Source organism: Felis catus, chromosome C1, assembly GCF_018350175.1.
Source record: "Felis catus isolate Fca126 chromosome C1, F.catus_Fca126_mat1.0, whole genome shotgun sequence".
NCBI classification, from domain to species: Eukaryota; Metazoa; Chordata; class Mammalia; order Carnivora; family Felidae; genus Felis; species Felis catus.
Window position 1 is genome coordinate 141,928,271 of NC_058375.1, and position 25,437 is coordinate 141,953,707.

The 25,437-nt window shown below is 36.0% G+C and overlaps 1 protein-coding gene across 5 annotated transcripts in view; it reads left to right on the top strand.

The window, feature by feature from the left end:
- RIF1 (replication timing regulatory factor 1) overlaps positions 1-25,437 on the top strand; it is a 74,154-nt gene that overhangs the window by 2,469 nt on the left and 46,248 nt on the right. For 4 of the 5 annotated variants that reach the window (XM_023259316.2, XM_023259319.2, XM_023259317.2 and 1 more), the window contains exons 4-16: positions 1,806-1,902; positions 2,995-3,122; positions 3,216-3,310; positions 4,414-4,603; positions 6,387-6,479; positions 10,845-10,983; positions 13,457-13,608; positions 14,988-15,105; positions 16,006-16,179; positions 16,394-16,504; positions 17,168-17,230; positions 17,496-17,596; positions 25,219-25,305. In XM_023259316.2, coding sequence (XP_023115084.1) covers positions 1,806-1,902; positions 2,995-3,122; positions 3,216-3,310; positions 4,414-4,603; positions 6,387-6,479; positions 10,845-10,983; positions 13,457-13,608; positions 14,988-15,105; positions 16,006-16,179; positions 16,394-16,504; positions 17,168-17,230; positions 17,496-17,596; positions 25,219-25,305 — 1,548 coding nt within the window. The remainder of the gene's footprint in view (positions 1-1,805; positions 1,903-2,994; positions 3,123-3,215; positions 3,311-4,413; positions 4,604-6,386; positions 6,480-10,844; positions 10,984-13,456; positions 13,609-14,987; positions 15,106-16,005; positions 16,180-16,393; positions 16,505-17,167; positions 17,231-17,495; positions 17,597-25,218; positions 25,306-25,437) is intronic. The other variant, XM_023259318.2, reaches the window with a different exon arrangement.

Genomic DNA, 25,437 nt, shown 5'->3' on the forward strand with positions numbered 1-25,437 from the left:
TTGCTTTTTAGAATGAAAAGGTTGAACTGAATCTCCAGAGTTCTTATTTTTATGACTGTGTTTTTGTGCTTTAGAAAAAAGTATTGTCATATTTAGTGTACATTTTAGCATGATTTCTGCCTAAATGTTGAGGCATTTAAGGTACTCCTTATCCTTAAGTGTACCTCTTACAGTCCTCAGTGCTTTTTGTTCATGTAAGCAGGAGCTTTTTTGTGTAGTAGTTCAAGGCTTGTTAATAGTATTATTAAACAACGTTAATCGTATTGTCTCATTTTTTTTCCTTACCATTTTTCACATTCCAGCAGTATATTGGATGCCATGAAAACATGCATTTTTATAAATTTGGTGTTTGAGAACATGCAAGATCAGGAACTCAGTGGCATGCACTGTTAATAGAATTTGTAACTTAAATGCCTGATGAATAATTATTTGGAAGCATGTGGGTGGTTAATAGTAAAATCAACAGAAGCTTGACAATCAACAAAAGCTTTCTGGGTGAATTATTAAGCACTGCAAGGATAATTGAACTCCTTTAGAACAAGAACCAGGCTGGTCGAAATACAACATGTTTCTGTATTTAGAATACTGTTAGTATCAAGTCTAGGAACCCACAACATTTTTTTTTAATGTTTGTTTATTTTTGAGAGAGAGACAAAGCATGAAGGGGGGGAGGGGCAGAGAGAGGGAGACAGAATCAGAAGTAGGCTCCAGGCTCCAAGCTGTCAGTACAGAGCCTGACACAGGGCTCGAACTCCCGAACCTGAACCTGGAGAACATGACCTGAGCTGAAGTCAGAGACTTAACCCACTGAACCACCCAGGTTTCCCCCCCCACCCCCACCCCAAGCATTCTTGAAGACAACACTGTTAAGGAATACTTTCAGGCAATATATATTTAATAAAAGTTGATCATAGATATTCTCCTGGAGATACAGCAGTAGCTCTCAAAGTCTTAGGTGTTTAAGACTATCTTTTTGTGGTTCTTTGAACTAGTTGTTCTGTTATCTCTTATGCTCCAGAGTTTGGTCTTTTTTATTGTTTTGTTTAACTATAAAAGAGGTGTCCCAAGGAAGTGTCTGTTCATATACTTGACTATTTTTCCTGCTCAAGAGCAGCAAATAGCTGAGAATTTCTTGGATATCTGATTCAGAGCAGTGGGAGGATTTGAAGATAAATCACTTTGGAATAGGAAATGGTACCAAGAAAAACACAGGGTTACAAATAATTGTAGGGTTGGGGAATATAGCAAGATTACCTTTGACAGGTTTGGGATTTTACAGCTTTCACATACATAATATGGATTGGGCTTTGAATTCCAGATGGACATTCAAATTTTCCAATCTGCAAAGTAGGGATTCCTTTTAAAAGATTCAGATAATGCTTAGAGCTTCTATCACTTTAGATTCTCAGTAAATGTTACATTCCAATTCCTCCCTGTCGTAGAGGTGTCACTCCACTCTAAAGCTAGAATGTCAGCTTTTGTCTTTGAGTCTTGCCTATCTTTTGTGGAGGTGTCTTCAGCATTTTCCATTTGTTGTCTTTTTTTTATTGCCTTCAGGTGTGTGGAGTTGGAGACATTCTTTATCTTTTAAGAGAACACTTTTTTTTAGGTGGTCTGTATGTAGTGCCATTCTTCCTTTTTTGGCCAAGCTATGTACATGACTCCTGATTTTATTCCTTTTTTTATCTACTCAAACATTTGATTGATTAGGCTAAAATAATTTTGTTTTCTGGTCCACTTTTGTTCCTTAAGAATTTATTTACGGTTGTAATTGTTTGTAACAAATGTGCTTTTTGTTTTTACAGATTCACATTTCCAGTCAAAACTCAGACCTCAGTAGTGCTGCTCTACAGGCCTTGGGGTTTTGTTTGTATAATCCCAAAATTACCTCAGGATTATCAGGTAAATTTATTATGACTTAATATTTTTTAGAGTTTATAAATATAGTTTGGTATGTTAAAAGTACTGTTACTTTTCTCTTAGTTTTGTGATTTGTAGTCTAGGATTTGCTTTTGACAAAGAAATGATGTTTTGTCATCGTTAGATCTTTTTTCTAGATGTAGCTTTAACTCTGATACCATAAAATTTGCTCTAAAAAGAGCATAAGTCTATTTTAAAAATGATTGCAGTGAAAATTGAACCTTTTCCTGTATAAAGCATATCTGCTTTAGAAGTTAGTAATTTAGATGGTCATTTATTGTAGTATAAAACAAGCATATGCACTAAGGAACATGCTGAATTGAAAATCTTTCACGTAGTGGTATTGGGGTAATTTGGAACCAAAAGTAGCTGAGTTTTCAAGTAATCTTAATTATTCTTTTGTAGTTTGCCATTTTATTTTATTTTTTTAATTTATTTGAGAGAACAAGAGAGGGGCAGAGAGAGGAAGAGAGAGTCCCAAGCAGGCTCTGCCCACAACGTGGAGCCTGATTGGGCTGATTGGGCGGGGTTCCAATCCACAAACCATGAGATCCTGAGCTGAAACTGAGAGTCTGACTCTCAACCCACTGAGCCACCCAGGCTCCCCTGTAGTTTGCCATTTTAATGCAAACCTTGGAGGTGAACTTTACAGAGGGAGAAATCAGGGATAGGGAATAAGGATTCCTTAAAGTTATTACCATCTTTCTTTCTGAAGGTAAAGTTTCTGCCCATTCTTTTTTATCTGTGGAAATGTTCCCAATCTAAAGTAGAAGTTGTTCATTTTAGAGCAGAGGTATAGGATTTATAACATCTTGCCAAAATTTGTCTTACATGTTTAAGGCTATTAATGATGCCTATACAGTTTTTTCAGTTGCACAAAATTAAATCTATTGTTTGTTTGATAAAGTTTTGTGTTTTGGGAAGAAGTTTGATACCAACATTGGTTCACTGATCCTAATCTCTGGATATGCATTTAATTTTTTGACAATGTAGAGTATGTTTTGCTCTATTTCTATATTTGAGATTTTAAAGGATATAAACTGTTTTACATAATTAAAGCTGCTTGTTTTTCAGACACAGATATTGAAGAACTGCTTTTAAAATTGAATGATAGTGTTAAGAGCTCAGACAAAAATGTACGTACTAGGGCACTTTGGGTGATATCCAAGCAGACGTTTTCCACTGAAATCATTGGCAAAGTAGTGAGTATGGTTTTTATATAAGTTTTCGTAACTACGCACCACTTAAAAAATTCAGGTTTACTTGATTTGTATTTATTTGGTTCTGTCTTTTAGGTATCCACTATAATTGATTCATTAGAAATAGTATTTAATAGAGGAGAGCTGCATTCTGCTGTTGTTGATTATGAAGCATTAAATGTCATCATAAGGTATGAGTTTGCTGCTTTGGAAGAATAATTGCAGTACATTTAGAATTCACTTCAAAGAGTGGACTTTGGGAACTTGAGTTAGACATTTAAAGAACGAAAATGTCTTCTAAAAGTCTCAAGGAGAAAAGATAACGGGAAAAAGAAGGAATTAGATGAGTTTAAATTAGTAGGTTTCCTTGTTTATTTTTACTGAGTCATAAAAATAAAGTCTTGGTTGGGGTGCCTGGCTGGTTCATTTGGTAACGTATGCGACTCTTGATCTTGGGGTCATATGTTTGAGCCCCATGTTGGGCAGAGAGTGTACATAAAAATAAAGAAAAAGTCTTGGTTGTGCTGATGCTGGTAACAGAGTTCTGATTTTAAAAATTATTTCCATTAAAGCTTTTGCAAGAGTTTAAAGAATAATAGGCTTTCAAGTAGACTTAGGGGATATGTCAGAAGGCAATAACAGTGACTAGCAGCAAATGGGAGAACAGGAAAATCCCCTAACTTCTATCCATCCCTGTGCTTTAAAGGACTTACTAACAGCACAAAGACTTTGTTGCTGTGATTTGTCTTACGTCGTTTTTCCATTCTTTAAAGTTTTCTTTAATTGAGCTATTTGCCTTAACTCTACTTAGTGTTCTGATGCCCTGAGTGATGCTCACATGTTACCATTCTCTGGCTATCTTCTAAAAGAATGTTAAATTTAATTATATAAAAACATTGATACTAGGGATGCCTGGGTGGCTCAGTCAGTTAAGTGTCCGGCTCTTGATTTTTGGCTCAGGTCACGATCTCACAGTTTTTGAGATTGAGCCTCGAGTTGGGCTCTGCACTGACGGTGCGGCACCTGCTTGGGATTCTCCCTCTTTCTCTCTGCCCCTCACCCGCTTGCGTGTGTGTGTTCTCTCTACAAATAAATAACCATTAAAAAAAAGTAATATGGAAATCTACAAATTAGCAAGTAAAAGTTCGATCTGTGTGTGTGTATGCGTATATGTACATATTCTGAAACAAATGGACCGTACTAGGTATATTTCTTTGTGCTGGTTATTTTCCTAGTAGTTTAGACATAAAAGGTGAGGTCAAGCTAATTTATTCGTTGACTTTTTTTATTATAGGCTAATTGAACAAGCCCCAGTTCAAATGGGAGAAGAGTCAATTAGGTGGGCAAAACTGGTCATACCTTTAGTGGTTCATTCAGCCCAAAAGGTACATTTGAGAGGAGCAACTGCTTTAGAGATGGGAATGCCGTTGTTGCTTCAAAAACAACAAGAAATAGCATCTATCACAGAGCAGCTTATGACTACTGTAAGTATTACTTTAAGGATTTTTTTGGATACTGAATTGTAAATTTCTGGCCCAAGCTTAGAGCTCATAGTGGTATCATTTCATTATGATATAGGAAGTTCCTCTTCGAATAAAACATAAGCAATTGCTTAAGGTAGTGTAGGCATACTGCTCCTAGATTAAGGAAGGAGTGTCTATTCAGTGTTTGTAGGATCTAGGCATTTTACTTCATCACCAATGAATAGTGATTGAAAGGGATTGCATTTCTTTTTTTTTTTTTAATGTTTATTTATTTTTGAGAGCAGGAGAGACAGAGCATGAGCAGGGGAGGGGCAGAGAGAGAGAGATATATACAGAATCAGAAGCAGGCTCCAGGCTGTCAGTACCGAGCCCTACGCGGGGCTTGAACTCCCAAAATGTGAGGTCATGACCTGAGCCAAAGTTGGGACACTCAACCAACTGAGCCACCGAGGCGCCCCGAAAGGGATTGCGTTTCTGGAAAAGGGAGAACATTAACTAATTTGAGTGCTATTTGGATTGTTTTACACAATCTCAATAGGTATAAATTTAAAGCACATAAGTGCATATAATGTATTGTTTACTAATAACTTTTCCTAATAAGCTTTTCTATCTTTATTTCTTGTAACAAATATTTATTTAGCACCTGTATATGCCAGGCATTGTTTTAGACACTGAATATAGCAAAGAACAAAAGGAACTTGTGGAGCTTATTGTCTAGTGGGAGAGGCAATAAAGAATACAGTATATTCAGTGAAGAACATGATGGAAAACAGACTAGATGAAGAGTGCCATTGTAGAGGAAGGGTGTGGCAGTCAGGGAAGGAAAAAGAATAGGATATTTGAGCAGTGATTTGAAAGTGGTACAAGAATTAGCTACTTGGATAACATGGAGTAAGTTAATTCCAGGCAGGAGAAACTGAGAGCAAAGGGCCCTGTTCTGATGGTTGTGTGTTAGTTGGTGTTCAGTGAACACTGGCAAGGGCAATATGATAGAGTGAATGAGGGTGAGAGGATAGGAGATGATGTCAGAGGAACAGAGGGCCAAATCACATAGGACCTTGGGGGATATTGTAAGGAATTTTTCACTTTCTTTTATTGAAAACTGTATTTGAAGGTTTTGAGTATTGAGCGTTATATGTACTGACTTGGGCTTTAAAGGGATTGTTGTGCCTGTGTTGAGAATAGACTCTAGAAGAGTTGAGTAGAAGAAGGGAAGGTACTTCAGAGGTAACTTCAGTAATCCAGGTGTAGTGAGGGAGCCTTCCAGATTTTAAAACCTGGGATTTTGTTTATTTTTTAAAATTCGAGAGGCCTTATGGTAATGTTTGGAGACTACTAAAGTAGCTCCAATGTCTTTGCAAGTTTTTTTATTTTGATAAGTTTATTTTCCAAGAGTATATATAAAATTCTTCGTAAATTTGAACCAAAATGTTCTCAGGTGTCTGCTACCCATGAAGCTGTTAATGTATTTTTAAGTTAAAATGTTATCATTTGAACTCTTATGGTATACATGCTGGTTTTCTGGGAAACGTATATTGGTAGAAGAAAATTAAGCTCAATTGATAGATGGAGGAATGGCCAGATTTGTGATAAGACAGTTATCGTAAGATGTTAATGGTATGTGTTTATATTGGGAAATTCAATGTAAAACTTTCAGCTTTGCTATATACTTGGAAATTTTCTAATAAAATATTGGGAAAAGCTATTCAACTAAGATAGTCTGATACTGCATATTTTGTTTTCCCAAGAGTCTTTTGGTAAATATTTTTGCATTTGTTTGCAGAAATTACTTTCAGAACTCCAAAAGCTATTTATGAGTAAGAATGAGACTTATGTGTTAAAATTGTGGCCTTTGTTTGTCAAACTTCTTGGGAAGGTAAGTCCACAGATCATGAATATTTCGTAGTTTATACATGAGTTTCTTTCGTGTCTTAACTTTACATAGTGGAGCTGATCCTATAGATGTAAATTCAGCTGCTTAATAAAATTTGTTTGCAAACCCACTGTAAATACTTTTGCTTTTCCAGTCAATTGCAAATCTGCAAAATGGCAAAAGAGATCCACCCCAACGTGCAGGTTCCCAGCTGAGGTAGAGCAACGTTATGCTCTGCCTTTTTATTTGAGCTCTCAGTATTCATTTGTAAACAGATGTCCTTTTCATAATCTGCTTGGTGACATGTTTTCCACATTTTGTGCTTTTTCTGGGTGAATTTAGTTTTAAATGACCCTCAGGCTTAGTGCCAAAGTGTTGTCCATGATTCTTAAGCACAGGAAGATTATGTGATGTGCCCTGGGGAGAAATTATATGTATTATTTTTAAAATTTTTTTTTAATGTTTGTATTTATTTTTGAGAGAGAGAGAGAGAGAGAGAGAGCGCACGCATGAGCAGGGAAGGGACAGACAGAGAGGGAGACGCAGAATGTGAAGCAGGCTCCAGGCTCTGAGCTGTCAGCACAAAGCCCAACGCGGGGCTTGAACCCACCGGCCACAAGATCATGACCTGAGATGAAGTTGGACGCTTAACCAACAGAGCCACCCAGGCGCCTCAGAAATTACACGTATTAGATAAGCTCTGTTCAGGCATGAGTTACAGTGCTGTTGGCTGTGAGTTCATTGTTCATGAATCAACAATACATACGGTATCTTTAAACAAATAAATATAAGATTGATGTCGATTGGTTGACAGAAAAGGTTCTCATAGGAGCCTAACCTGCATCTTCCCTAGGAGCAAGGGCTCAGTACTTGCTAACACAGTGTTTGCAGTGGACTTAATTTTGATGAATAATGAGGATCAACCACCTGTTCTGTCTTCTTTAAGCCAGGGTTTTTTTTTTTTTAAGTTTTTTTTTTTTTTTTTTTTTTAACATTTATTTATTTTTGAGACAGAGAGACAGAGCATGAACGGGGGAGGGTCAGAGAGAGGGAGACACAAAATCTGAAACAGGCTCCAGGCTCTGAGCTGTCAGCACAGAGCCTGATGCGGGGCTCGAACTCACGGACCGTGAGATCATGACCTGAGCCGAAGTCGGCCGCTTAACCGACTGAGCCACCCAGGCGCCCCGCCAGGTTTTTTTTCTAAGGAGAGGGGAGGTGTTTTTCTTTGCTGTGATAAATAAACCTAATAATCGTAACCGTCCTACGTACATTTCATTGTCATTAAATATATACACAAGTTTTGTAAACGTCACTATTATCTATACCCAAAACTTTATATTCTCCAACAATTTTATATATGTTAAGCAAGAACTTCTTTGGTCTCCTAGCCCCAGCCTCTAGTAACTGCTGTTCTACTTGCTGTCTCTATGGATTTGCTAATTCTAGGCATCCCACATAAATGGAATCATGCACTATTTGTCTATTTATGGTTTATGCTAGACATTTTTTCAAGTTTTATTCATGTTGTAGAAATTAACTAAATTTCATTCTTTTTTACAACTGAATATTTCATGGTGTGTAACTCAGTTTGTTTACTCATTTGTTGACAGATATTTGAGTTGTTTCTACCTTTCAGCTGTTGTGAATAATTGCTGTGAACTTTGGTGTACAAATATCTTTTGTATTCTCTACTTTTCGTTCTCTTGGATATATGTGTAAGAGTGGAATTGCTGGTTCCAAACTGTTTTCCACAGTGGCTGCACTATTTTACATTCCTACCAGTAATACACCAGGGCTCCAATTTTCCCACATCCTTGCCAAACTTGTTTTTTTTTTTTTGTTTTTTGATATGATAGCCATTCCAGAGCATTTTGTTTTGTAAAACTGGGCCATTTTCATGTTTTTGACAATACAGTAAATAGTTCTCTTAGTGATTGCAGACATACAAGAAATAATCATAGTAAAGGTGGGTTTTCCTGATTGGTGTGCAGTCTTCAGTAATTGTAAAGAGTTACTTGTATGTAACTGCTGTCAAGCCAGTAAGACCGCATCTCTGCATCCATCATTTTCAGGATTGCTAGTAACTTGGGCATATTTCTCCAGAATAACCTTATGTGTTTGTTGTGTCACAGGACCCAGCTTGTTTACATCTTTGTCCATGACAATACCTTTGGTAGTAATACCCAAAGTTGTATATAGTGGGGATAAAGGGTTTTTCTTTATACCATATGTTGAGGTAAAAGGTGACTTTCAGGCTGAGCTGTATTATGTCGGCCTTCTTGAAACATAAGTCTATTGGCCTAATGAATTTTTCACATTTAGGTGATTTTCGTATAAAGCCGTTTCCAGTGGAGTAGACTAGTTACAGCAACCAACCTCTTCTTTCCCTTTCCTGTTTGGATAACTTAGAATTTCTTTCTTCCTGGGCATTAACCTTGGGCAGAGGGCCTTCCCATTTTCCTGCTTCCCCTTTCTGGTTTTAATCATATTTGAAAGTACTTTAGCTCAGGGCTGTCCCACTGTGTCCAGTAGATAGCAGGTACTATTCCCTGTGAATCTTTTAGTCACTCTTAAGTTTGGTGTTTCCCTTTAATACGTTTTCTTAATCGTAGTTTTTATTTGTATTTTTTTTTTTAGCATGGTGCTGTTTATGGTAGTGCTTAGCTTTCACACCAGTTTGAACATTCTAGAGCTTTCCTTTTGGTTTTTCTCATGGTAATCCAAGTGATATCCATAGTAGTTATAGTGTAACTCAATAAGTTGTTTTGTGGCTGGTGGGTTTTTGTTTTTATAGAGAGCAAGAACACTGGGGAGTTGTTGGGAGGGAGGGAGGGAGGGAGGGAGGGAGGGAGAGAGAGAGAGAGAGAGAGAGAGAGAGAGAGAGAGAGAGAAAGAATGAATCTTCAGCACCCTCTATGCCCAGCACAGAGCCCGATGTGGGGCTTGATCCTAGAGCCCCACCGTGAGATCACGTATGGCCTGATCTGAAATCCAGACTTGAATGTTTAACCGACTGAGCCACTCAGGCAGCCCTGCCCACTTTTTATTTGGGTGGTTCATTTTGTTGTTGAGTTGTAGGAGGAGTTCTTTATTTTGGATGTTAACCCTTATAGGTCTGGGATTTTCAAATATTTTTCAAATATTTTTTTCAAATATCTTTTCAATTGATAATATCCTTTGGTGCACAGGAGTTTTTAGTTTTTAAGTTTATTTTGAGAGAGAAAGTGAATGAGCAAGGGGAAAGGCAGAGAGAGTGAGAGAGGGTATCCCAAGATGTGGGGCTTGAACTCACGAACCGTGAGATCATGCATGACTCAGGCTAAATCCAAGAGTTGAATGCTAAACCGACTGAGCCACCCAGGTGCCCAGGAGTTTTTAGTTTTGAAGTCCCATAAAAATTAGATTTTCTTTAATTGCCTGTGCTTTTGGTGTCATAGACATGAAATTGTTGCCAAATCCAGTGCCATGAATCTTTTTCCCTGTCCATTTCTGTAGGATTTTTATAGTTTTAGTTCTCATAACTTTTTATATTTGATTCCTTTTGAGTTTATTTTTGTGTTGTGTTGAATCTGTAGATTGCCGTGTGTAATAATTGACATTTTAATGGTATTAAAAAATCTTTCTATACATGAACATGGGATGGTTTTCCATTTATTTAGGTCTTTTTAAATGTTTTTCGGCAATACTTGATAGGTTTTAGTATACAAGTCTTTCACCTCCTTGGTTAGATGTATTTCTAAGTTTTAATTCTTTTAGATGCTATTGTAAATGGAAATACCTGATTTCCTTTTCAGATTGTTCATTGTTGTGTGTTGATCTTGTATACTGAATTTATTAGCTCTACTAGCTTTTACTTATGGATTCTCTAAGCAAGTTATTTTTTTTATTTATATTCTGTTCAGTTTGGGTGTGATTTACAGCCGGTTGAGATTGCGGTTTCATTTTTAATGTATTTTTCCTTGTTATTCATAATTTACTTGTCATCTGTCCATTTTTCCCTTAACTTTTTGTCTTTTTGAGTATATTTTAAAAAACTATTTTTATTAGTTTCAGGGTTCAACATTTCTTACTTTTTTTTAATTACTGATTTTCTTATGGATACCGTTATGTTGGTAAAATTTGAGATTTTTTTAAACCTTCCTCATTTTCTCTAATGTCAGAAATGTTCTGTGTTATGCATTATGTACTTTATGGAGCCTTATATTTTGTGATCTTGAGTTTTGAGTGTACGTATAAAAATCAGTACATTTTAAACTTAAGTTTTTAAGACTTTACATAGCTAACACTGAATGAATTAGGTTAATAATAGTGCCTGTATATTGTTTTAGTCAGGTAAATAACTTTCTAATGATTTTTCATTTTTAGACCTTGCATCGAAGTGGGAGTTTCATTAATTCTCTATTACAGCTGGAAGAACTAGGATTTCGTAGTGGAGCACCCATGATTAAAAAAATAGCATTTATTGCCTGGAAGAGTTTAATAGATAATTTTGCTTTGAATCCAGGTAAGTAAGTCTTATTTAAAATTTTTGATTTTTCTATGGATTTCACTCAAGCAAGATGAAAAGAACAAAGCTTTTCTGATCTTTTGGGCTTTATATTGAAATAACCTGTTAAATATTTTTTTTTTATTTTAAGAGAATAAACTTGTAGCTAAAAATAGAATTTAAAAGGATAGGCATTTTTGAAATTTACAGCTAAAAAATTATGATTGCTATGGAACAAAAGTATCAGTGACTGATGAACTTTTTCAGGACCTTTGGAACAGTACCTAATAGTGGGTCATTGCTACTAATGTATAGAATTGACTCCTTTTGATTTACTTTATCTTCCTGTTACCTAGCGGAGGTGTTTGGTATATAGTTGACCCTTGAACAGGGGCACCAACACCCCACCACAATTGAAAGCCTGTATATAACTTTTGACTCTCCCCACATTTAACTATAAGTATCCCACTGTTGACCAGAAGCCTTACCAATAACATAAATAGTTGATTAACCTGTATTTTGTTTATGTATTGTAAACTCTGGTCTTAGGATAAACTAAGCTAGAAAAAAGAAATGTTAAGATCGTAAGAGGAAATATCTTTACAGTACTATACTGTAAAAAAAAAAAACAAAACTGTATAAGTGGACCAATGCAATTCAAACCTATAGTGTTGATGTAAATATGAGAAAGTATGTAGCCCAAAAGTAGATCAGTATGAGTACCCACTTACCTTAGATATAAACAATATTGGATGTTTATAAGATCTGCTAAGTAATGTTGATTTCATGTTATATTTTTCTCTGGTGAAGATCATTAATCCCTTTTCCCTTAGTGTGTTTTATAAAGTGATTATTTTTATTACCTATAATTTTATTGAAAATGTTGGTAAAAGTACATTGCCAGGCACAAATTGTAAATATTACCTTTTTGTTTATGAACTGGTAATGCAAGTTAGCGTTCTGGACTAAACCTATTGGACATGTGTAAAAGTTGAGTGTTAAAGCATAAAATAGACATAACTTAAAGAAGGTAAATAAAACGCTATCTCATTTGAAATAAGTCCAGAGTTAAAAAGTCTGGCCCTGGTATTATGGATCCAAGAAGTCTTAAGGAATCAGCTGCCTGCCTTTCTCTTCTGTTATCTTCAGTATGCCTTAATTATAGACTACAGGAAAGGGAGAAGGCAGAAGAGCAAAAATGAATTTCTTCCCAGCTGAGCCATCTATCGCTAGAGCTTTCCAGAAATTCTACATACACTTCCCTTTAAGTCTCATTGGGTAGAATGGCTAAATGGGAGACTGAGTAAAGGAATAAAATATTGGGTATCCATCACTGTCCTGAGTGAAAGAGGTAACTAAAAATATGGTAACTGTCAATTTCTGCTGTAGGGATATTATTGTAGCACTCTTCTCATAAGTACAGTAGGAGTTCAGAAAGGATTAGAGTATTTGCACAGTGGTTTGACTTTATTTTCTTTATAGAAATGTTAATTGTGCAAGTTAAATGGCAAAATAACTGTCAGAAATATTAATGCCATTTCATCAAATAACACAGCTGGACAGATGTTTCAAAATCCCTATTAAGTCTTTTTGATAATTTACTTGAGCACAGAGGTCTTTTTATGTATCCCCAGTTGTTAACACTCACATGGAATATTAGGCTGGGTGGTTTGTTGTGGAGGACTGTCCCATGTGTTGAAAGAAGTTTAGCAGTATCCCTGGGTGCATTCTAGATGCCAACAGCATTCTCTGTACCTCCTGCCTCCGGTCTAACAGCCAGAGATGCCATATATGTTGCCAAATGTCTCTTGGGAAAATTGTCCCTGGCGCACACACAGTATCTAATAAACATTATTTATTCTATTTATTTATTTATGTATTTATGGCCATCTTAAGTACAGTCTAGTTGTATTGGAGTTTGTCAAAGTGAAAATTTGAGGCGTAACAAGAACAGTTGGTGGTTTAAAAAAATTTTTTATAAAGTATTTTTTATTTTTGAGAGAGAAAGCACAAGCAGGGGAGGGGCAGAGAGAGAGAGAGGGAGACACAGAACCTGAAGCAGGATCCAGGCTCTGAGCTGTCAGCATATAGAGCCCGAGGTGGGGCTCAAAGTCAAGAAACATTAGATCATGACCTGAGCCGGAGTGGGATGCTTAACTGACTGAGCCACCAGGTGCCTCCCAAAATAATTTTTTTTAATGTTTATTTTTGAGAGAGATTGAGGGAACATGTGAGCTCCAGGCTCTGAGCTGTCAGCACAGAACCCGACACTGGGCTCGAGCACATGAACTGTGAGACTATGGCCTGAGCCAAAGTTGGACGCTTAACCGACTGAGCCACCCAGACGCCCCTAAAAAAAAATTATTTTTAATCTATTCTCTTGTGATGATAAAAGGAGACTTACATACTTAGTTTTAAAATTTAGTTTTTAGCAAAACCACAAAATTTATCTTCTTACATGTTTTTGCCCATGTGCTTATTTTCTTTTAAGAAATATTATGCAGTGCGAAAAGACTGAAGTTGTTAATGCAGCCTTTGAGTTCCATCCATGTGAGAACAGAAACTCTAGCACTAACAAAACTAGAAGTCTGGTGGTATTTACTAATGAGACTTGGACCTCATCTTCCTGCTAATTTTGAACAGGTAATACAAGTTTTGGCTCTAATGATTGGAGTTTTTTAACGTGTTCTTAAATTCTTAACAGTCTATTCTTTCAATATTACATTTGCTGTGTTAGCAGATCACAATATATAAAAAATCTTTTCTTCCTAACACAGAATTTTTTATTTCGCTCAAAAGATTCTCCAGTTGTGTGAAATGGAGCCTCTAAAGCTTTCTCAACCAGCAAACACTCAAATATCTAACCCTAAAGTCATTTTGAAAGATTTTTGAAAAATTCCATAACATTTAGAATGTAATTGAGAATAAAATCAACATTACTGAAATAGAAATCAAGTGCTACACTTGGTTGATAAAAGTTGGATCAGTTCTTATTTTTTTGTAACTTTCTAGGCTACAAAATTGTAACAAATCCTCTACCTAATCTGAGGACCATAGGCTTTGGCCGTCTTCCTCCTTGCTGGTCAGGTCATGCTGGCAGCCGCTATGGTGGACCCACTGGGGCCCAGCAGCAGCTTCTCCACCCCCTGCTGGCGCCATCTTGCCAACTGCCCTTGCTGGCATTTAGACATAAAGTTTATTTAATCTTACTTATACTTCCTTTATTTTTGCAATGAATCCCATCTTTGGTTTCTGAATATTTGTACAATAAGTAAAAAAAAGGATAGCTCTGATAATTTCTTTTATCTTTTTCATTTCTTTATCTGGGTTTTTGGAGTACATTTTATTTTTAAATCTGTAGTCTTTTTGTCTATATACACAATTGCACAGCAGTGAGTATAGTATATTCTTGGGGTTTTGTAATATACTGGAATTTTTAGCAAGTTTGTAAAATTTTAATTAATGTATTAAAGATTTTAAACTTAATAGCATGAATTAATTAGAATTGGGCATTAATGGTAATATGTAACTTGAGATCATAATTTTTCCAAATTCTACCATTGTGAGGTCCTGGTAGGCTTATTTTACCCAGTTGTCCCACACATTCATTGGTTGAAGTTATGCATTGGCTAGATTTGATTGGTACTGGAATGATCTTAGAAAATGAGCTTGAGGTTGTCTTAGTTTATATTTTCTTAGGGTGAATTTTTTAAAAGCTTAAAATGAGTCTCTACCAATAGCATTGAAACTCAGGCATTATTTACAGATATAATTTCCCATTTGGAATTTAGTAACGAAACTTACAGGTATTACACATGGCAAATATAGTTGTAATAAAAATGTTTACTTTTCCAATTTTAGTATTTAGGCAGTGCATCCAAACAGCCAGTAGGATTCAACATATCAAAAGAATTTAGATTGCTTCTTAAATTTAACTGTATTATGCAAGACTTTAAAAAAATTATGGATAATTAGGTAGTTTAGAGATAGTTTCCCTTTCTTTTTGTTTTTAACCCCAATAGGTGTGCGTGCCTCTGATTCAGAGTACAATAAGCATCGATTCTAATGCTTTACCTCAAGGCAGTTCATCTCGTGTAGCTACTTCTCCCGGTTTAAATCCCATGACTCCTATACACAAAGGTAAGGTAGACACACTTGGTTCTTTTTCTGTTTTTAAAAAGGACTTGAAATGAAACCTTTGCTAAGTGTTACTCATATAAAATGAAGCACTCGTAATTTTGGCTCCCTTATCACAAAATCCATCCTATACTCTTGTTTTCCTTATGTGTTACTGTTGTACTTGCATTGTTGTAGTTGAAGATCTGCATTTTTCTACTGTATCTGTGAGATATATTACAAATGATTGTTGAGTTTGTTTCAGAACCAGAACCAGAACCTTAGAGTTGTTATTAAAAACAACAGATCTTAACAGATGTTTTTTTAAAAAGTGGCTTAGCATATATAGTATTGAAAGAAAATGATTTGCTTTATGTTATTTTGTTAGTTATTATAGTCAGATTTTTATATTTAAGTGTTAGAAATGTGTGCATATTAATATTTCATAGTATTATTATCGTAATTTAAGTGGTATCTGACACAGGCACCTGGGTGGCTCAGTCAGTTAAGCGTCTAACTTCGGCTCAGGTCATGATCTTGTGGTTTGTGAGTTCAAGCCCCAAGTTGGGCTCTGACGCTCAGCCTGGAGCCTGCTTCAGATTCTGTGTCTCCCTCTCCCTCTGCCCCTCCCCATTCATGCTCTCTTTCTCAAAAGATAAGTAATAAAACATTAGAGTTGGTAAGTGACGGTAATCTTGTTCTTAACCTACTAATTAGGAACTCTTACAGGTTTTAAACAAGAACTCAACTTATTTCAGAAACAAAGTATTTACTTTTAAAAAGGTATTTCACTGAAATGAAGTAAACAAAATATGTTCATTTGGTTAGCTAATTTAGCTTATGTAACTTACCTTTTTTTTTCTTTTTTCTTTCTTTCTTTTTTCTTTCTTTCTTTTTTTTTTTTTTTTTTTTTTTTTTTTTAAGGTGCTTCCCCATATGGAACTCCTGTAACTCCTCGGATGAACTTAAGTTCAAATTTTGGTGGAATGGCCACAATCCCGTCTATTCAACTTTTGGGACTTGAAATGCTGCTTCATTTTTTGTTGGGTCCAGAAGTCTTGAGTTTTGCTAAGCAAAACAAACTTGTACTGAGCTTAGGTATTTACTTTTTAAAAACCGTTCAGATCATTGTACATTGGGGTGAGAAGACATGCTTTTTTCCCCCACAGCCAAAATATTCTGTAATTCTGTGTGATATAAGCATAAATCTTTTTAATAGAAAGCACATGTTGGACCACCTAAAATTTTATATTGATACATTTATTTCATAAAGCTTTGGATCGGCATAATTGTCTTTTTTTTTCTTTTTTAGAGCCACTCGAACATCCATTAATCAGCAGCTCTTCTTTTTTTTCCAAACATGCAAGTACGCTTATCACTGCTGTTCATGATAGCTTTGTTGCGGTTGGAAAAGATGCTTCTGGTAAATACTTAAGAGAAGATTTTTTTGTTTAAACCTGTGTTTAAAAAAGTAGAATAGGAAATATTTACATATTGCCATCTTTTGCCCAGGTTATGCTGCAGGACCTTTACATATAAATCATTTAATCCTTAGAGTAACCTTTGTTTTTTAGATGAGGAAATTGCGTTGTACATAGAAGTAAATAACTTGTGCAAAGTCACATAGTAAGTGGTGGAGCTGTGATTCAGACCTGGGCTCTGTGGCTCCAGCATCCACACTCAAAACTTCTATGGTACATAGCCTGTCAGATACTGTGAAGAAATTTCAAAAATGAAATCATTAGCTATTTATTTAACTGGCTGGTTTTCAGGTGTCCTTTTGAATCTTTATTTTTTTCCTTCTGTCAGCAGCAAAAGGTGTTCAATAAAGAAAATACAGGTAGTAGAAAGGAGAAAATAATTATCCTTAAGTTCCATGACCCAGTGTTAATGTGTTACAGTTTGAAAAAACATTTCTTTAAACAGTGTTGTGATAGTGTTTCATAAACTGATTACAAGGCTGAATATTATAAGAATTCTGTTTTAGACTAAGAATTGCTCAGCTTCTTTAGCATAAAGGTAAAAGGGTGAGCCTTTATAGTACTGTCTGCTTCATTTCTAAAGTTTGTTTTGTTTTGTTTGGCAGAGGCAGTTGTCAATGCTATTTGGAAGGAACTAATTAGCTTGATGAAATCAATCATTGAATCAGGTAACTACTATAATACTGATCAAATAATTTTTATAGAACTCAGTGAATTGTTTGGCTTTTATAAATAAAATTATTTTAGAGTCAATTTTTGAAGCATATAGCTTCCAGACTTTAATTTTCTTTTAAACAAGGTAATTTATTGATTTACTTTAAAAATTAGTCTTTCTTAGCTAAGTATATGTTTTTATTCCTAAAAATACTGTATTTTCACCCCTAAAAATACTTGCATGTTTAGAACCACATTCTTCCTTTTCCTTTTTGATAGGTAACAAAAAAGAGAGACCAGGTTCTGAAGTTTTGACCCTCTTACTAAAATCGTTAGAAAGCATAGTAAAGTCAGAAGTATTTCCTGTATCAAAAACATTGGTAAGTAAGATAATTCATGCTGGAATTTAAAAATCATATTCTGAAATTGAATTTTTTATTGGAAAAAATACTACTTACACAGACCATGTTTTGAGAAGACATTTTGTATCAAGTATTTATCAGCAATTTAGCCCTGTAATAAATGTTATTCCATTGACTTCAGAGTCGTCTGAAACCTCAGTAAAGTAAATGACTATACCGGCAATACAGAAATATTCCACTGTCATAAGAATGAGCCATACAGAGAAAATTGGGGTTAAGAACATGAACTATGAACTGAGCTAAACATTAATTTTATAAGATTGCCTAGCTCCATTAATTGTTAGTTTGTACATTTAAGCTGGTAATAATCTTTGGGACTTGTGCAATTTAAATTAACCCTCCTTAACTGAGATAAGTATTTTGGTATTAAAGACTTTTTTTTTATCCTGTAGTAGGAAAAAACCAATTGGATATACTTTTTTATAATAGTGAATCTCCCCAAGATAAACTGCAGATGAAATAGACTGTACTTAAATTCCTTCTGAGTCTCTGTGTACTGGGACAGCGATAACTACTATGGCAGTAGATCATAGTGGTTAATAGCAAGGGCTCTGGAGCAGACTAGGTTGAATCGCAGCCAAATTATTTATTAGCTGAGTGAACTTGGGAAGTTTATCTCCTCCCTTACCTTTTTTTAAGGGAATGTAGTAGTTTTATGATTAATACGTGAAGGGCATGATGAGCCAGAAATGAAATAAATGAGTCCACAAATACAATTTATTATTATTATTATTATCATTAGCGTTTGATTCAAATGAGAATGTGAAAACATATTCACCAACATAACCTTTTCTTTTCTTTTTTTTTTTTAAGTTTATTTGTTGAGAGAGGGAGGGAGGGAGAGAGAGTGCACACTGGAGGGGCAGAGAGCAAGAGGAAGAGAGAGTATCTCAAGCAGGCCCCGCACTGTCAGCACAGAGCCCGATAATGGGACTTGAACTCTAGAACCCTGAAATTATGACTTGAGCTGATACTGAGAGTCAGATGCTTAACGTACATCCACCCAAGCGCCCTAAACTTTCTATTATATCATTGTGTCACTGAAGTTAAAGTCGTTCAAGTTAATACCCGTACAATATTTTTGGATGGCAGTTTGATAGGCTGTGTCACATTTGAGAGGTGTGTCTTTATTTTTTTTTTTGTTTCTTGTTTGTTTTACTTTTATTTACATCCAAATTAGCATATAGTGCTATAATGATTTCAGGAGTAGATTCCAGTGATTCATCCTCTATGTATATAACACCCAGTGCTCATCCCAACAAGTGTCCTCCCGAATGCCCCCTACCCATTTAGCCCATCCCCCCCACTGACAACCCCTCCAGCAACTTTCAGTTTGTTGTCTATATTTAAGAGTCTATTATGTTTTGCCTTATCCTTGTTTTTATATCATTTTTGCTTCTCTTCCCGTATGTTTATCTGTTTTGTGTCTTAAAGTCCTCATATGAGTGAAATCATATATTTGTCTTTCTCTGACTGGCTAATTTTGCCTAGCATAATATCCTCCAGTTCTATCCACGTAGTTGCAAATTGCAAGATTTCATTCTTTTTGAGTGCCATTCTTTTAATACTTCATTGTGTGTGTATGTGTGTGTGCACATCTTCTTTACCCATCCATGGACATTTGGGCTCTTTCCATAATTTGGCTACTGTTGATAGTGCTGCTATAAACATTGGAGTGCATGTGCCCCTTTGAATCAGCACTCCTGTATCCCTGGGATAAATACCTAGTAGTGCAATTGCTGGGTTGTAGGGTAGTTCTATTTTTAATTTTTTGAGGAACTTCCATACTGTTTTCCAGAGTGGCTGCACCAGTTTGCATTCCTCTTTTTCCGCATCCTCACCAAATCTGTGGTTGCCTGAGTTGTTTATTTTACCCCTTCTGACTGGTGTGAGGTGGTATCTCGTTGTGGTTTTAATTTGTATTTCCCTGATGATGAGTGAAGTGTTGAGCATTTTTTCATGTATCTGTTAGCCATCTCGATGTCTTCTTTGGAGAAGTGTCTGTTCATGTCTTTTGCCCATTTCTTCACTGGATTATTTTTTTGGGTGTTGAGTTTGATAAGTTCTTTATAGGTTTTGGACACTAACCTTTTATCTGAGATGTCATTTGTAATAAATACCTCCTCCCATTCTCTCGGTTGCCTTTTAGTTTTGCTGATTGTTTCCTTCGCTCTGCAGAAGGTTTTTATTTTGATGAGGTTCCAGTTGTTCATTTTTGGTTTTGTTTCTCTTGCCTCCATAGTAAGAAGTTGCTGTGGCCAAGGTCAAAGAGATTTTTTTGCCTCCTTTCTCCTGTAGGATTTTTTTTTTTTTAATATAATTTATTGTCAAATTGGCTAAAATACAGTGTGTGAAGTGTGCTCTTGGTTTTGGGGATAGATTCCCGTGGTTCATTGCTTACATACAACAACACCCAGTGCTCATCCCAACAGATGCCCTCCTCAGTGCCCATCACTCATTTGCCCCTCTCCCGCACCCCCTCATCAACCGTCACTTTGTTCTCTGTAAGAGTCTCTTATGGTTTGCCTTCTTCCTCTCTCTCTTTTTTTTCCCCCCTTTTCCCATGGTCTTCTAAGTTTCTCAGGATCTATATATGAATGAAAACACGTATCTGTCTTTCTCTGACTGGGTTATTTTATTCAGCATAATACCTTCCAGTTCCATCAACGTTCCTGCAAATGGCATGATTTCATTGTTAATCATTGCCAAGTAGTATTCCATTGTATATATAAACCACGTCTTCTTTATCCATTCATTCGTTGATGGACATTTAGGCTCTTTCCATATTTTGGCTGTTGTTGAAAGCACTACTGTAAATACTGGGATACATGTGCCCTATGAATCAGCACTGCTGTATCCTTTGGATAAATTCCTAGTAGTGCTATGGCTGGGTTGTAAGGTAGTTCTATTTTTAATTTTTTGAGGACCCTCCACACTTTCCCACAGCGGCTGCACAAGTTTGCATTCCCACCAACTGTGAAAGAGGATTCCTGTTTCTCCATATTCTTGCCAGCATCTGTTGTTTCCTGACTTGTTAGGTTTAGCCACTCTGACTTGTGTCAAGTGGTATCACAGTGTGGTTTGATTTGTATTTCCCTGATGATGATTGTTGAACATCTTTTCATGTGTCTGTTGGCCATGTCTATTCATGTCTTCTGCCCATTTCTTCTTCACTGGATTATTTGGTTTTTTGGATGTGGAGTTTGGTAAGTTCTTTATAGATTTTGGATACTAGCCCTTTATCTGATGTTATTTGCAAATATTTTATCCCATTCTGTCATTGCCTTTTGGTTTTGTTGGTTGTTTCCTTTGCAGTGCAGCAGCTTTTTGATGAGATATGTTGAGTAAGAAATGGCTACGGCTGAGGTCAAAGATTGTTGCCTGTTTTCTTCTGTAGGGTTTTGATGGTTTCCTGTCTCACATTTAGGTCTTTCATCCATTTTCAGTTTATTTTTGTGCATCGTGTAAGAAAGTGGTCTAGTTTCATTCTTCTGCATGTTGCTGTCCAGGTCTCCCAGCACCATTTGCTAGAGACCGTCTTTTTTCCATTGGATACTCTTCCTGCTTTGTCAAAGATTGTTTGACCATCCATTTGTGGATCCAATTTCGGGTTCTCTATTTTATTCCATTGGTCTATGTGTCTGTTTTTGTGCCAATACCATACTGTCTTGATGATTATAGCTTTGTAGTAGAGGCTGAAGTCTGGGATTGTGATGCCTCCCACTTTGGTTTTCTTCTTCAGTATTACTTGGGCTATTCGGGGTCTTTTGTGGTTCCATACAAATTTTAGAATTGTTCTAGCTTTGAGAAGAATGAATGTGTAGATTTTTGGGGTAGTATTGACATTTTAACAATATTTATTCTTCCAATCCATGAGCACGAAATGGTTTTACATTTTTTTGTGTCTTCAATTTCTTCGTAAGTTTTCTATAGTTTCCAGCATACAGATCTTTTACATCTTTGTAAGATATATTTTATGGTTCTTGGTGCAATTGTAAATGGGATCAATTCGTTGATTTCTCTTTCTGTTGCTTCATTATTGGTGTATAGAAATGCAGCTGATTTGTGTGCATTGGTTTTTGTACCCTGCTACTTTGCTGAATTCAGGTATCAGTTCTAGCAGCCTTTTGGTGGAGTCTTTCGGGTTTTCCACGTAGAGAGTATCCTGTCATCTGCGAAAAGTGAAAGTTTGACTTCGTTGCCAATTTTTATGCCTTTTATTTCATTTTGTTGTCTGATTGCTAATGCTAGGACTTCGAATCTATGTTAAGCCACAGTGGTGAGAGGGACATCCATGTCATGTTCCCGATCTCAGGGGGAAAGCTCTCAGTTTTTCTCCATTGAGGATGATGTTAGTGGGCTTTTCACATGGCTTTTATGATGTTTAGGTATGTTCCTTCTATCCTGACTTTGAGGATTTTTATTAAGAAAGGATCCTGTATTTTGTCAGATGCTTTTTCTGCATCTGTTTACAGGATCATATGGTTCTTATCCTTTCTTTTACTAATGTGATGTATTGCATAGATTGAGTTGTGAATGTTGAACCAGCCCTGCAACCCAGGAATGAATCCCACTTGATCATGGTGAATAATTCTTTTTATATGCTGTTGAATTCAATTTGATAGTATCTGGTTGAGAATTTTTGCATCCATGTTTATCAGGGATATTGGCCTGTAATTCTGCTTTTTTGTGGGGTCTCTGTCTGGTTTGGGAATCATGGTAATGCTGGCTTCATAGAATGAGTCCGGAAAATTTCTTTCCGTTACTACTATTCGAACAACTTGAAGATAGGTATTTTCTTTTTCTTTTTCTTTTTTTAATTTTTTTTAACGTTTTATTTATTTTTGAGAGAGACAGAGTGCGAGTGGGGGGGGGGAGGGGCAAAGAGAGAGGGAGACACAGAATCTGAAGCAGGCTCCAGGCTCTGAACTGTCAGCACAGAGCCAGATGGGGGGCTCGAACTCCTGAACCGTGAGATCATTACCTGAGCCGAAGTTGGACGCTTAACCGACGGAGCCACCCAGGTGCCCTGAGAAGGATAGGTATTAACTCTGCTTTAAATGTCTGGTACAGTTCCCCTGGGAAGCCGTCTGGGCCAGGACTTTTATTTGTTGGGAGATTTTTGATAAATGATTCATTTTCTTCACTAGTTAATGGGGGTCTATTCAAATTTTCTGTTTCTTCCCATTTGAGTTTTGGGTAGTGTGTGGGTATTTAGGAATTTGTTCATTTCTTCCAGGTTGTCCAGTTTGTTGGCATATAATTTTTCATAATGTTCTCTGATAATTGCTTGTATTTCTGAGGGATTGGTTGTGGTAAATCCATTTTCATTTGTGATTTTATCTGCTTGGGGCCTCTCTTTTTGAGAAGTCTGGTTAGGGGTTTATCAATTTTGTTTTTTTCAAAAAGCCAGTTAGCTCTTAGTTTCATTGTTCTGTTCTATGTTTGTTTGTTTTGTTTTGTTTTTGTTTTTGTTTTTTTTTTGGATTCTGTGTTTATTTCTGCTCTGGTCTTTATTATTTCTTCTCTGCTGGCCTTGGGGTTTCTTTGTTCTGCTTCAGCTTCCTTTAAGTGTGCTGTTAGATTTTGTATTTGGGATTTTTCTTGTTTAATGAGATAGGCCTGGATTGCAATATATTTTCCTCTTAAGACTGCCTTTGCTTTATCCCAGTTTGGGTTGTCATGTTTTCAATTTCATTTGTTTCCATATATTTTTAAATTTCTTCTTCAGTTGCCTGGTTGACCCATTCATTCTTTGGTACGATGTTCTTTAATCTCCATGCATTTGGAGGTTGATTTTTCTGTGGTTGATACCAAGTTTCAGAGCATTGTGACCTGAAAATGTGCATGGTATGATCTCAGTTCTTTTATATTGATTGAGGGCTGTTTTTGTGAACCAGTATGTGATCTATTGGAGAATGTTCCGTGTGCATTTGAGAAGAATGTGTATTCTGCTGCTTTAGGATGAAAGTTGTGAATATATCTGTCAAACTACAATATAGAACCAGAATACATCTGGTTCAGTGTATCATTCAGGACCGTTGTTTTCTTTGATTTTTCTGTCTGGATGGTGAGTCCATTGCTGTAACTGGAGTTTTAAAATCCCCTGCAATTACCACATTCTTACAAGTAAGATTGCTTATGTTGTGATTGTTTTATATGTTTGGGTGCCCCCGAATTGGTGCATAGACATTCATAATTATTAGCTCTTCTTGATGGGTAGACCCTGTAATTATGCTATAATGCCCTTCGTCATCTCCTATTATAGCCTTTAGTTTAAAATTTAGTTTGTCTGATATAAGCATGGCTATTTCAGCTTTCTTTTGACTCCAGTAGCATTGGGTATTCTTTCCTGCTTTGTCAGATTAGTTGCCATACATTTGTGGATCCATTTCTGGATTCTATGTTTTGTTCGATTGATCTGTGTCTGTTTTTGTGCATATTGTAATGCATCTTGAAGTCTGGGATTGCGATGCCTCCAGCTTTGATTTTTTTTTCAGGATTGTTTTGGTTAATTGGGGTCTTCTGTGGCTCCATACAGATTTTAGGATTGTTTGCTTTAGCTTTGTGAAGAATGCTGGTGTTATTTTGGTAGGGAGTGCAAGAGTGTGTCTTTAGACCCAGCTTCTAGTTAGTAGTCTTTTGAAATACTTGTTTTTGGCACTAGTGAGTACATAATTCATTGCAGAATATCTTTTTGTGGTATGAAAAAAATACCCTCAAGGGCCATTAATAGAAAAATGTTTGAATAAACTATGCATGTTCCTATAGTAGTTACGAATGTCTACATAGGGGGCATCTGGATGACTTAGAAGATCATACAACTCTTTTTTCTTTAAGTCTGTTACAGCCTGCAAGCAAGTGAGTGGGGGAGGGGCAGGGAGAGAGGGAGAGTGAGAATCCCAAGCATGGTCTGCACTGTCTCGTGGAGTCTGATACAGGACTAAGCTCAACTGTGAGATCATGACCTGAGTCAAAATCAAGAGTCAGACGCTTAACAACTGAGCCACCCAGATGCCACAGAAGAGCGTACAACTGTTGGTATCAGGGTCATGAGTTTGATCCCCACATTGAGCATAGTGGTTACTTAAAAGAATAAGTAAACTTAAAAAATGTCTACGTATATTGATGTGAAAACTCCATAACATAATTAGATGGAGGTCAATTCCAGAGTATCTCACAGTGTAATATCATTAATGGTATAAGAAAAATAATTATGTATTTTTATATGTGACAGCTAGCCCAGGAAGTTATGTTTCTCTGTGTACTAAAATACATGGAAATTTAGAAGGTCCTGAACATAAACTCCAAATTGATAGCATTGATTTTTCACTGGAGATAAAAGACTTTATTGTTTTATTTTTTTGTATTTCTGTATTTGAACTTTTAAAAATAACATATTCACATTAACGTATAAACATTGTATTTGAAACTTAAACTGGGAATGTATTTACATTAATGAATGAGCATTACTTAACCATAAATTGTTGAAAATATAGAATATAGCTAACGCTACTAGATTTTTACTAAGTAAAGTAGTTTTATGGCTAATTTACAGCAAAACTTTTTATCTTTCTTAGGTCCTCATGGAAATTACAATTAAAGGACTGCCCCAGAAAGTATTAGGTTCACCAGCATATCAGGTTGCTAATATGGATATTCTTAATGCAAGTATCTTAAATGTAATGATATGGTTAAAATTAGCCAAAAAAAAAAAAAAAATTCCATGACAGTTGTTGTTTTTCTTAACGTAGTGAAACATAAATTGTGAAATTTTGAATTAGATTTGGAATGCTGAT